Source organism: Mastomys coucha, unplaced genomic scaffold (genome assembly GCF_008632895.1).
Source record: "Mastomys coucha isolate ucsf_1 unplaced genomic scaffold, UCSF_Mcou_1 pScaffold6, whole genome shotgun sequence".
Classification (NCBI taxonomy): domain Eukaryota; kingdom Metazoa; phylum Chordata; class Mammalia; order Rodentia; family Muridae; genus Mastomys; species Mastomys coucha.
In genome coordinates this window covers 126,959,725-126,973,315 of record NW_022196912.1, presented here as the reverse complement: position 1 = coordinate 126,973,315, position 13,591 = coordinate 126,959,725, and the positions used below count along the sequence as shown (strand labels likewise).

Sequence of the window (13,591 nt, the reverse complement as noted above, 5' to 3'; positions counted from 1 at the left end):
AGAGATGGCTCGGCACTTGCTGCCCTTGTAGGAGACTGTGGCTCAGTTCCCAGCACCCACGTGGCTGTCTACATCTGTAACTCCAGTCTCCAGGAACCTGATGTTCCCTTCCGGGCCCCTTGGGCACTTCAGTTCATGGTGCACATTCATACAGGCAAAACACTTGTACACACAATATAAAAGAATCAAAACTAGCTTAATTTCAGCTAGTAAATATAAAGCAAATCATGCAAATGACCCACATTCTAGAGGTAAGCTGACTAGAGGAGGTCAGAACAAGAGCTGGGGAGAGAGAATGGAATGGAAATTTAACGGGTCTTGCTTCCGTGAACTGGCTGAGGAAAGACCAGGGCAGTGTAGACAGGGAAGGCCTGAGGCACTCAATACCAAACCACACACCAGTGCCATCTACTCTGGAAAACAAATGTATCCCTTGATGTGCTTACAGTTTCTAAAAGTTATCTTACCATCTGTTTGGGACATGGTGTCACTGTGTAGCCTAGGCTAGCCTTGTAGGCGTGCCCCACTACACCTCTGACTCTAGCATCTTTTCATTGCTTTTTCCAGCTTAAATAGTTTTACTTTTTTTCTCTTTAGATATATTTAAATGTGTAAGCAGAAACTCTGTACTTCAGACTTCTCATTGCTGCATCACCTCACTTGTCCCAGAAATGGCTGGAGTGGCCTCTGCCTGATGTTAAGAGCAATCAACCATGTGTTTTTAAAATTATTTTATTATTATTATTATTTTGGATTTTCGAGACAGGGTTTCTCTGTGTAGCCCTGGCTGTCCTGGAACTGACTCAGTAGACCAGGCTGGCCTCAAACTCAGAAAAATCTGCCTGCCTCTGCCTCCAAAGTGCTGGGATTAAAGGCATGTGCCACCACCACTGCCTGGCAAAAAAATTCTTTATTAATTTTTAGCAAGAGTTTTTGCAAGCTGGGCAGTGGTGGCACACGCCTTTAATCCCAGCCCTTGGGAGGCAGAGGCAAGCGGATTTCTGAGTTCGAGGCCAGCCTGGTCTGCAGAGTGAGTTCCAGGACAGCCAGGGCTACACAGAGAAACCCTGTCTTGAAAAATAAAACAAAACAAAAAAAAGTTTTTGCAAGCCAATGAATTCATTTCTTATGTGGTGGCATGCACAGACAGCTGTGAACTACATTTCCCAGGTACCCCAGCAGCCCTGCACTGTGAAGGTCAGCTGCTGGAAAGGCCTTTTTCTGCTTCAGGTGTCCAGAGTCTCCTCTGCAACACCTTCTGAGCTGGAGTATCAGGATTAGAAAGTCAAGTGACCTGTGAGACCCCATGGCTGTGGCTTGCTCAAGAAAACTCAAACCTACCCAACCACCCAGGGATCCTTACCCCAAGACCTTTGTGCTCAGTCTAAGATGAGCCAACCTGTCTGTTGTGAACCCTTTATTCACCCCAGTCTCCCTCAAAGGCCTCCCTATCTCCCTAGACTCTTTTCCAAGTAGAGCACCCTGGGCATGCGTGTTGGTGGAGACTGTCCTATATACCTTAGCAGTACCTGGCCCTCTGACCCCATGGGCTAAGAGCACCCCGGAGAAGGTCCCATGCTCCCCTCCCAAAAGGGGCACAGGAAATGACGTTGACTACATCTGAACTTAGAGCTGGGAGATTTTCTGGGTCATTTGGATGGACCCTGAGTAGTTTCAAGAGACCTTAACCATGGGAGCTGAAAAAGGAGAAAAGGGTGAACACAGAGCCAGACCTGCCTCCCAACTTACCCCGGGCAGCTGAAAAAAGCAAGCAAGCCAAAGCTCCCCATAGCTGCAGCAGGAGCACAGCTCTGCCTACGTCCTCATTCTACTATAGAAACCCACAGTGGACCACTACAGAACCTAATGAACCTATATTCTTTTAAAACACTAAACTTGGGACAATTAGTGGCAGCAGCCAATGGAAACAATTGCATATTTGGATACTGCTAACAGTTCCAACACCAGGCTTCATTCCCTTGTAAGTCTACTGGCCTTGCAGCCACATTCGCTATTACAGGTGGCCAGTGGGCAGGGGCCAGCTCTGGGCCTCAGTCCTGATACTCTAAACAATGTGGCCTGTGCTGCTGTGATGGGAAGATTCTAAGAGGAGCTGGCCATCTCAGTGTCCATCCTACTGCAGACTCAGCAGGTGCCCGGGTAAGAGCACATGATCAGAAGAAGCCCTGTCAACCCTCAGCCATGAGCACAGGTGCAATAACGGGTAGTCCTTTAAAGCCATGCACACAGCACATGGCACTTGTGTGGTGACCTTTGACATTAACTCACTTGCATTAACAGGACTCGAGTGTATCTTCTTGCCCAGCATGGGCCTTACTTAGCCCATAGCATGCTGTGCTCCAAGTCATCTTCAAACCTCATGGGAGGGCCATGGCACGGGCCAGGGCACTGTACAGACTCCTGAGGACTATCCTGTTCTAGTCCTCAGGCGCCATGTTCTGCCTTCCCTTAACCCTTTGTATCCTGAGAAACACAGAGGCCTAGGATGAACAAAAGTTATATCAGGGGACAACTGGGAAGAGATGCTCAGTAGGGTGATGAAGGCCAACTTCCTGGATGAGGAGGGATTTCACTGAGTCTTAGGAAGGAAGGTAGGGAAGCAAGAACAGAGAATTCAAGCTAGCCAGGCACCCAGTGTCAAGCATGGGCAGCTTTATGCTTTAGGAATGGACTCTGGGCAATTGGTGCAGTGCTATACAGCTGGCCGATTCACAAGGCCCCAGTATCGGCTTGAATTGAGCCCTGGCTTGAACTGAGCCCGCACTTGAACCTAGGATCCGTCACATCCTCTTGACTCAAATTCCTCTGTACCCATCCCCACTTACACATAAACCCAGGCCACTACTACCAGTCTCTGAGTCTGGGGTGCCCTTCCATAACCACCCTGACAGGTTAGGGTTACTACCCTCCTTTTCCTGTCTCTCCTCCAGCTTGATGTCCCCAAAATGTGGTACGTTATCGCCCCATTTTTTTTTTTGGTTTTTTTTTTTTTTTTGGATTTTTTTTTTTTTTTTTTTTTTTTTTTTTTTTTTTTTTTGGTTTTTCGAGACAGGGTTTCTCTGAGTAGCCCTGGCTGTCCTGGAACTTACTCTGTAGACCAGGCTGGCCTCGAACTCAGAAATTCGCCTGCCTCTGCCTCCCAAGTGCTGGGATTAAAGGCGTGTGCCACCACCGCCCGGCTCACCCCAGTCCTAAACCCTCTGCAGGATCCCCAAACTCAAGACGAACTGACACATAACTGAAGAGCCAGGGCTCCCTGTGTTACCACAAACCTTCTGCACAGCGCACTCTGCCTTTCTAGCTCTGTCCAACTCTCAGGTCACTGTCTGGAATGAGCTCAGCTTCCTGGAAGCCTCCCTATGTCTAGAACCTTACTAGGTCCCGTTCTTCGAGCTGTCCCCACCATAGTGCCACCACCATATCTCCGAGGTCACATATACCATCTGGGCCTTGAGGCTGGATCCAGGAGTCCCGAATGGTTCATGATATGAACACCCCACAGGAGGAACTGGACATGGCAGGATCTCACCACCTCCTCAAGCAGCGGCTCAGCTGTGGGGCTAATCAGGCAGTGGGCCGTGACCTATTTGTGGCTATCCTGCCCCCACAGAGGCCCACAAGTCTGGTCGTCAGTATGCCTCACGTTACAGGGGCTCTTATGGACCATCTTCCCTGACTCACTCCCTTGACTCCCGTGGCTCTCCTATAGTTCCCAACCATGTTTCTAGGAGAGGGAGCCCGCCTGAGTCCCGAGACCTTTGTCCTGACCTGTTTGTTCTGTGTGGATGGGTCAAGACCGCAGGGAGACACAAAGAGGGCACGGCGAGGTACTGAAGTCATTCCCCACCACAAAGAAAGGCACCGAACAACATACCACTGGGCTGAGCTGAGCTCCTTCTTAGGAATGGGGCAACCTTGAGGTCTGGACCTCAAAATTCTCATTTTTCCAAAGGGGCGCATTCCTGGCCAAGAAGTCCTGGAAGGCGTTAGAGTACTCTGTAGATCTTAGAGGGTGAGGGATGAGAACATCTCTCTCTACACCCTCAGACATCAGCTCCGCCACCATCTGTGTGATGTCCTGCGGGGGATCAGCCATATTTTCACAGGCCTGGAGGGGAGGGATTGGGACAGACGGGGTCAGTGGGGAAGGTTCTGTCTGCTGGTCCTCGAGGTGCAGGCCCAGTAAGTCTCTGGACGGGGTCCTGGCTGTGTTTGTCCTCTCCTGCATATGCAGCATGGCCAGACGCCTGCGCTCATCAATGCTGATATTCCAGCGGCTACCTGGACGCCTGTGCTCCTGAGGCTCACATACCTGTGGGGAGAGAGCAGCAGGTGCTGCTTTTCAACATGGTCACCTCCAAACTCAGATCCTCAGATCAAACTCAGACCTGTATGGTAAGTATTTTACCAACTGAGCTATGCCTCTAGCCCCTATTTGTTTATTTTTGAGACAGGCTCTGCTTCAAGGTGAGCTCCTGGTGAGAGAAGCAGTACCCTCTCACAGTATGTGGAACACTCCCGCACCGGGATACCTGTATATGTCATGGGCTATGATATGTTAATGGGTACCATTGCATCTATCCCCAGATGCAGGCCTTAGAGTGGTGCTGGCAAGGTACTAAACGGGGAGGGTGGGGTTGGGTCAAAGGCATAACAAAGCTAACCTGTTGTGTGTCCCCAGAAAGTTGAGTTTCCAGGGATCAACCCCAGGCATCCTTCCTTCTTAAGATGTCTATAAAACAATCCTAAAGGCTGCTTGGTTACCAAAGCCAACAAAAATAACAAATAAATAGTCTCTAAATAGATTTAGGAGGAAAATTAACACTATAAATCCCCACGAACAAATAAAAACCAGCATGAGCTGAGAAGAGGTATTAGCCAGCACCATGCAGGAGACTGAAAGGTGCTCACAGATGAGAAAGCCAGTGCAAGCCTGTAGGGAGAACCTACATAGGGCAGCCACAGGATGCGCTGCCAAGGGGGGGGTGGGCCACAGAAGCCCTGGCAGCCACAGGATGCCCTGCCGGGGTGGGGTGGGCCACGGAAGCCCTGGCAGCCACAGGATGCCCTGCCGGGGTGGGGTGGGCCACGGAAGCCCTGGCAGCCACAGGATGCCCTGCCATGGGGGGTGGGCCACGGAAGCCCTGGCAGCCACAGGATGCCCTGCCAGGGGGGTGGGCCACAGAAGTCCTTCCAGACTGCTCGTTAAGGGACCATACCTAGCTACCTTCTGAATAGAGGGCTAAAAGGAGGGATGAGACGATTCCATGTGAAGGACCTTCTTACTCAAAAAAATATTGAAAGAATTAACACACAACAATCTAATGGTTCCTTTTCTGGGTATAGATCCAGAAGACTTTAAAGCGGGGACTTTGGAAGTTGTACACACACCCATGTCCACACAGCAGCTTCCTTCGCTTGGTCAACATGGACAGAATTCAAGTGCCCGTAGAGAGATGGATCCTCCCAGACAATGCAGCATTAGTCACTCCAAAAGAAAGAAAGGGTATTTGGGGCTGGGGAAGTGGCTCAGAAGTTAACAATGCATTCTGCTCTTGCAGAGGATCTGGGTTCAGTTCACACTGATACCCTTTGACCTGCATGCATATACATGTATACTTTTTTTTTTTTAAGTGCATTTGACACATGCTCTTGTATGGATGAATGTGAACCCAGAAGGCACTGCTTGGTGAAAGAGCAGTCACCAGAGCACATAGCCCACAACTTCTATGATTCTATGATCCTGCTAGCTTAAGAACTGGCAAATGCAGACTCACTGGGACAGAAAGGAGCATAGTTCCTCTGGGGACTGGGAATGGAGAGGGAGATGCTTAATGCAGATAATGGAGACTCTGAACGCAGAAAGGCCCTGGGAATCTGCTTCACCACAATGAGAAGACACTGAGCAAGACGCTGGGTAGGCTCCATGAGAGAGCACACACTTCACACTCAGCAAGGCGCTGGGTAGGCTCCATGAGATAGCACCCATTTGCTACAGACACGGCCCTGCGTCTGTCTCCCCAGAACCACACCAACACACACACACACACACACAAAGTGGTATTTGTTGCCGGGCGGTGGTGGCGCATACCTTTAATCCCAGCACTTGGGAGGCAGAGGCAGGTGGATTTCTGAGTTCGAGGCCAGCCTGGTCTACAGAGTGAGTTCCAGGACTGCCAGGACTATACAGAGAAACCCTGTCTCGAAAAACCAAACCAAACCAAACACAAAAAACAAAACAAAACAAAAAAGTGGTTTTGATGTCAAAAGTAGGAGAAAGATAAGTGAGCTCTTGATTCCAAGTTATAGCTATAAAGACCACAGCGACTCTCAGAAGCCAGGCTTCAGGAAGCATGTCCCACCAAATTTACAGGCCACGGTCTTCCCTTCACAGTGCTGGAGCAGGGGACCATGTTCACAGCACATCAGGAAGGGGTGCACAGCCAGGCAGCAGGGAACCATGTTCTTAGCACATCAGGAAGGGGTGCATAGCTAGGCAGTGGTGGCTCACATCTTTATCCCAGCACTAGGGAGGCAAAGGCCGGTGGATTTCTGAGTTCGAGGCCAGTCTGGTCTACAGAGTGAGTTCCAGGACAACCAGGGCTACACAGAGAAACCCTGTCTCAAAAAACCAAAGAAAAACCAAAAAAAAAAAAGAAAAAAAAAAGGGGTGCATAGAGAGGGCACTCACACCTCACACATTGAAACGCAGGGACAGGCAACTTTTGGGAGCCAAGATGTGTGCCCACTCCAATCTGTTAGGGACCTGGGCTTGACCTGCCAGCCTCTAGGACTGAGAAGCACCATTCCAGACTGCCTAAGTTAGGGTCGCTTGCTACGGCAGCCCCCAAAGGGGGTACATAAACGTTTCTGATCCTTTCTCTTCAGAGACCTCTAGCTTTCAGATGTTTCAGACAATACGCTTCTGTTATCTGAATCAGAAAAAAGGAGGGGGTGGAAGTCTACAGCTCCCCATCTCATTCTGCAGCCTAGCTTACTCTATTTCCCACTGCCCCGGTCCAGAAGTTCCTTTCTGTTGAAAAGCAGAGGGAGCTGAAGAGATGGCTCAGCGGTTAAGCGCACTGACTGCTCTTCCAGAGGTCCTGAGTTCAACCACATGATGGCTCACAACCATCCGTAATGAGATCTGACACCCTTTTCTGGTGTGTCTGAAGACAGCTACAGTGTACTCATATATAGTAAATAAATAGATAGATAGATAGATAGATAGATAGATAAAGGAAAGCAAAGGCCTGTAGCCACTGAAAGCAACATGCCTATCTGACCACACCACACCAAAGGCAAGTGTTAACAAGGGCCATGTGAACACCTCCTCACTCAAAGTCACCAGTGCCTGAACAAGCCCCAGGACATGGACAGGCAGGACAGAGCTGCTGGCTACCAGCTTTAGAAACAATCGAGAGAGCCCAGAGACAGGCAGGGTAGAGCTGCTAGCTACCAGTACATGAAACAAAAGCAGAAGTTTGTGGAGGGGGGTATTCAGAGGACAGGAATGACCTTGGACATGGAAAGTGTGACTTGGCAAGATGGAGACTCAGTGGGAGGTTGGTCTAGACCTGTTCCTATTCTTAACCCACTTTGTGTGGCAGAACTGCACACCTCCCTGTCACTCTGTGCTGTCACAGTCCTTCTTGTCAGGGTAGCTTCTGAGGTGACACTGGCTGACACATGGTACATGGACACAAGGCCACATACTAGGCCCCCTTGTGTTTATGCAGCAAGTTCAGGAACAGCAGCAAAGAAGACCTTTGAGACTGAGATATACTTAAGGACATCCAATCCAACCACCTCAGACCAAGAAAAGGGAAGATGTAAGTTCATTTGGAGATAATCATTACACAGCATTACCACCACAAGTGCTGATACAGGTTTGAAAGCAAAGCACTGCAGCAAAGATAAAAACAAAAACAAGCAAGCAGACAGGCAAACTAGGAGACCACGAGAAAGCCAGAGAATCTTTCCTGTTGGATCAACTTGCAATGAAATGAGAAAAGAGAACACAAAGACATATCCAGACAAACATGAATTAATTCCGTCCCCAGAGACCGAGGAAGCAGCCTTAGCAGAATGTGTCGTGTTGACATTTTGGAACCCTGGCAAGAGGGAAAAGATCTTAAAGGTTTCTGAAGCTGACAGTGAAGAGATGGCTCAGTGCTTAAGAGCGCTTGGGTTCAGATCGCAGCACCCACGTAATGGTTCATAACTGTCTGTTAACTCCAATTCCAGGAAATACAAGGTTCTCTTCTGGTTTTCCCGGAAACAGGTATACACATGGTGCACAGACATACACACAGGCATAACAGTCATATACATAAAATACTTCAATCTTAAAAAAACAAAAAAACAAAAAACTTAGCCGCCGCACACGCCTTTAATCCCAGCACTTGGGAGGCAGAGGCAGGAGGATTTCTGAGTTAGAGGCCAGCCTGGTCTACAGAGTGAGTTCCAGGACAGCCAGGGCTATATGGAGAAACCCTGTCCCGAAAAACAAAAACAAAACAAAAAAAATCTTGTGAAGATAAAACTGGTGTAGGCGTGATGCTACACACAGGTGCCTAGCAACACACACAAAAAAGCAGAGCACACAGAGAGAATCAGAAGCCTGCATGGTTGGTCCATGGTCTTACAACAGAGCACTGGAAGCTAATAGAGAGAGGCTTTAAAAGGCTGGAAGGAAAAGTTTTCCTAGAATTTTTACCTAACCAAAGTGCTGTACAAGTGTGCAAAACTATTTCCCCACTTTTGAGTCTTTTCGTGTGTGTGTGTGTGTGTGTGTGTGTGTGTGTGTGTGTGTGTGTGTTTCTTAGACATGGTTTCTCTGTGTGGCCTTGGCAGTCCTGGAACTCCTGCTGCTTCAGTCTCCTGAGTGCTGGGCTAAAGGTATGTACCACCACAGCCTGGCACTTTTGAGTATTTAAAGTCCTACAACTTTAACACCCTATGAATCCTTTTGAGTGAAGTGGCTAGATGGTATGCTCTGGAAGTAAGCAGAGAAATAGAAAAATTCAATGGGCCCAGGAAACAGGGAATCTTAAGACAGACAAGGGAGGTCTGCATGGGGCCCTGAGAATAGCAGACCAGCTGGAACAGGAAAACCAGGATGACCCCTACCCAGGAAAAAGTGGAGCTTCCAGATGATCTGATGTACTAAGAGGAGTCCCAGATGTGGTAGAAGTTCAGGAAAGGATCATCAACCTCGATTGTTGTCTCCAAGGAAAGACAAAAAGATGAACAAGAAGTGTCACAGTGCTGGGGAGATGGCTCCACTGTGGGCTTAATATAGCACTTGCTGCTCTTGCAGAGGACCCAGGTTCAATTCCTAGCACTCACATGGTAACTCACAACCATTTGTAACGCCAGTTCCAGGGGATGCAGCAGGAACACATGTAGTGCACATACATCATCCAAGCAAAGCATTCCTATACATTAGACAACATAAACCTTAACGAAAAAGAAGAAGCCAGTGTGGCAGAGCACACATTTGACCCCAGTACCCAAGAGGCAGATCTTGTGAGTTTGAGGCTAACCTGGTCTACAAAGTGAGTTTCAGGCCATTCAGGGCTGTTACACAGAGATAGCCTTTCTTTTTTTGGTTTTGGTTTTGGTTTTTTGTTTTTTGAGACAAGGTTTCTCTGTATAGCCCTGGCTGTCCTGGAACTCACGCTGTAGACCAGAATGGCCTCAAACTCAGAAATCCACCTGCCTCTGCCTCCCAAGTGCTAGGATTAAAGGGGTGTGCCACCACTGCCCAGCCGAAATATCCTTTCTTGAAAAACCAAAAATATAAAAATAAATAATTTTAAAAAGAAGAAGGAACATCATACTGTGTCCATGCCTCAGCTGTGGTGACACTAACCCTGTCATCCTATAGTTGACACTGGAGCCAAGCGTTCTAGCAAACGTCAGTAATCCCAGCATATCTGACACAGAAACAGGGGGATCTCTGTGATTAGCCAGGACTGCCTAATGAGATCTTGTCTCAAGAAAGAAAAGTTGTAATGATGCTGGAAGTGGGTGCAAGAAGCATGACTTTGGGCTGAGAAATGGCCCGTAATAGGACAAGTTCAGATCCCCAGCAGCAGACGGACACTGAGTGCAGCAGCTGGACAGGCAGAGACAGGAGAACATCTGAGGCTTGCTAGCCAGCCTGTCTGGCAGAACTGCTGACCTACCTGTGCTCAGTGACAAGATAAAGTAGACAGCAACAGAGGAAAACATCTGTCGTTGACCTCTGGCCCGTGTACACACATACTCACACACATAAACACATTTACACACATACACAAAGATGTGTGCACACATACACAAACACTCATGCACACATACATAAATGCACAAACACATAAACATGCATACATACATACAATGTGCACACATTATAAACATGCATACATATCCACAATGTGCACACACATAGACATGCATACACACACATATACCCATACCCATATACATATATATGTACATGCATACATACATACATAGGCCCCCACAGACCATGTGCATACACACATAGACATGCACATATGCACAGGCACACATACAAACAAAACAAATATGTATGTAGATGAGCATTCTGTCTTCATTTACACCAGAATAGGCAATCAGCTTCTATTACAGTTAGTTGTGAGCCACCATGTAGCTGTTCAGAATTGAACTCAGGACCTCTGGAAGAGCAGCCAGTGCTTGTAACCACTGAGCTATCTCTCTGGTGCCTAAACAAAACAAATATAACTCCTTGGGAAGACGGGAAAAGAGAAGAGGTAGAAGGTAGGATACTAAACTCTCAATTTTTCTGGCAGGAAATCAGCAGACTCTGAAATGGAGGAGCAGGAAGGAGCAGCGATAACTTCACGTGCACGTTTTGCAAGTGTTGTTGATGAGACAGGTCATCAGCAAGAGAGCTGACAGCAAGGCTTTGGGATCATGGCCCAACAACACGCACTAATGTTTTAAGAAAAGCCACACAAAAAGATAAAGTAACTGATAGGGGAGAGCATACTCAGAGCTCTAACCCATGTTCCCATCAAACAGATGGACCTAGGCCACAGACAAAATGGACCTACACCAAGTCCCTGGTGCTCACAATTTTGTGGCAGCACAACTGGAATTAACAACCATCGATAACACACTCTTACTGAAATGAATATCCATTCTAATCCAACATGTGAATACAAAGAAAGTAGAGAATGAAATGAAATTTTTTTGTTTTGTTTGTTTTTGTTTTTGTTGTTTTTAGACAGGGTTTCTCTGGGTAATAGCCCTGGCTGTCCCAGCTGTCCCAGCCTCACTGTGTAGACCAGTGCTGGGATTAGTGTACCACTATGCCCAGCCTGAGATGCATTTTTTTTCTTTAGCTAGAACACAAGAGCAAGCTACAGCAGAGCTCCGGAACGTAGGAAGAACCGCACTCTGAGGACAACCTGCAGCTTCAGTCCACCACTGGAAGAAAGGCCTTTAATCCCAGCACTCAGGAGGTAGAACAGGCAGATCTCTGAGTTCTAGACCAGCCTGGTCTCCACAGCAAATTCCAGTACAGCCAGGAAGCTAGGGCTACCTAGAAAAGTCTGTGTCAAAAATCAAAGAAGAAAATGAGGAGAAGGAGGGATAGGAGGAGGGGGAAGAGAGGAGAGGAGGAGGGAGAGGAGGAGGGAGAGGAGGAAGAGGAGGAGGAGGGAGAGGAGGAGGGGGAAGAGGAGAAGAGGATGGTAAGGAGGAAGAGGAGGAAGAGTAGGAAGAGGAGAGGAGGAGGATGGTGAGGAGGAAGAGGAGGAAGAAGAGGAGGGGGAAGAGGGAAGGAGGAGGATGGTGAGGAGGAGGAGGAAGAGGAGGAGGGGGAAGAAGGGAGGAGGAGGATGGTGATAAGGAGGAGACAGCAGCCCCAACGATTATCAAACAAATCAGTTAAGAATTGATGGCTTGAGTCTTTAGTTCCAGCACTCAGGAGGCAGAGGCAGAGGGATCTCTGAGTTGGAGGCCAGCCTGGTCTAAACAGTGAGCTCCAGGACAGCCAGGGCTACACAGAGAAACCCTGTCTCCAAAAACAAAAACAAACAAACAAACACAAAACAGCTTCTGGAGTACCCAGATTTGATTCCCAGCACCCAAATGACAGATGGCTGCTAACCATCTATAACTCCAGCTTCTAGGGTCCAACACTTTCTTCTGGCCTCTGTGAGCACCAGTCATGAATGACCATACATGAAGACCAAACCCTCATACACATTTTAAAAGCTCTCAATCATTCCTACTGGTGTATTCCTCCTGTTCTGCCTCCTGAGTGCTGGGATTAAAGGTCTTTCTTCCAGTGGTGGATTTAAGCTGGGGTTCATTTGGGTATTTTTTGTTTTAGAACTGAAAGCCTTGACTTCAGCCACTTTCTTTTCCTCCATGTTTGTTTTGTGGTGCTGGGGATCAAACACAGGACCTTGTTTTGGAACCAAGGCAAATGCTCTACCAATGAGGTACACATCTCCAGCCTACCACTCAACTTAAAAAAAAACTGTTTGCTTGCTTGTATGTATACATTGTACCACATGTATGTTTGTGCTGGTGGATGCCAGAGGGGTATCAGAAGGGTACATGTGAGTGCTGCAAACTGAACCCAGGTCTTCTGCAACAGCAGCAAGTGCTTTCCCCCCACCCCCAATTTTAAATCTGTGAGTACCCTGCCGCTCTGTTCAGACACACCAGAAGAGGGCATCAGATCCCATTGTGAGCCACCATGTGGATGCTGGGAATTGAACTCAGGACCTCTGGAAGAGCAGTCAGTGCTCTTAACCACTGAGCCATCTATCTCTCTAGCCCAGCAGAAAGCACTCTTAATCAGCAAGCCAGCTCTCTAGCCCCCACCACTATCACCACTCAACTTTGAAAATAGTTTTCTCATTGCCGTTTTGTTTTGTAGATAGAATCTTGGCATGTAGCCTGGGCTGCTCCTGAACTCACAACCCTGCCTCAGCATCCAAGCACCAGGGCTCACAGGCAGAGACTGATATGCTGGTTTTCCATTTTTAACCATCTCTCCAGTAATATTCAATGGCAGAACACTACAAACATGTCTTGCAAACTGTCATTTAACACTTTCTATCTCTGCTTCTGCTGTACTTTTTTAAATCTGTTGGGTTTCTCCTTCGGGATTTTACGTTTGGACTAAGAAAAGCATTTCTCCTTTGGGATTCTAAATACAGATTCTTCCAAAGCAGTTTTGGTTTGAGTTTGGTGTACTTGCACATGTGTGGCGAAAGGTAAGGCTGTATTCCATTACCGTCCTGTAATGGTCAGCCAACCAGTCCAACACCATTTGGTGGAAACCTTTTGCTTCTGGTTCAGAATTCCATGTCAAGCAGAAATTAACCCCTTAAGAGTTACTCGGGGGACAACTTCTCAGCATTTGTCTGGAATGGCAGATTCCACAACAGCTTTCTGGGCTAGGGTTTAGGGATGGTGAAGCCTTGTTCTTGTTTTTTGTTTTGTTTTTTAAGATTTTTATTTATTATTATATGTAAGTACACTGTAGCTGTCTTCAGACACACCAGAAGAGGGCATC

The 13,591-nt window shown here is 47.8% G+C and overlaps 1 protein-coding gene across 6 annotated transcripts in view; it reads right to left on the bottom strand.

Moving 5' to 3' along the window:
• Positions 1-3,895: 3,895 nt before the first annotated feature.
• Positions 3,896-13,591, bottom strand: part of Tex22 (testis expressed 22) — a 15,119-nt gene continuing 5,423 nt past the window's right edge. For all 6 annotated transcript variants that reach the window (XM_031357893.1, XM_031357889.1, XM_031357892.1 and 3 more), the window contains exon 3: positions 3,896-4,333. In XM_031357893.1, coding sequence (XP_031213753.1) covers positions 3,920-4,333 — 414 coding nt within the window. In that variant the 3' untranslated portion in view covers positions 3,896-3,919. The remainder of the gene's footprint in view (positions 4,334-13,591) is intronic.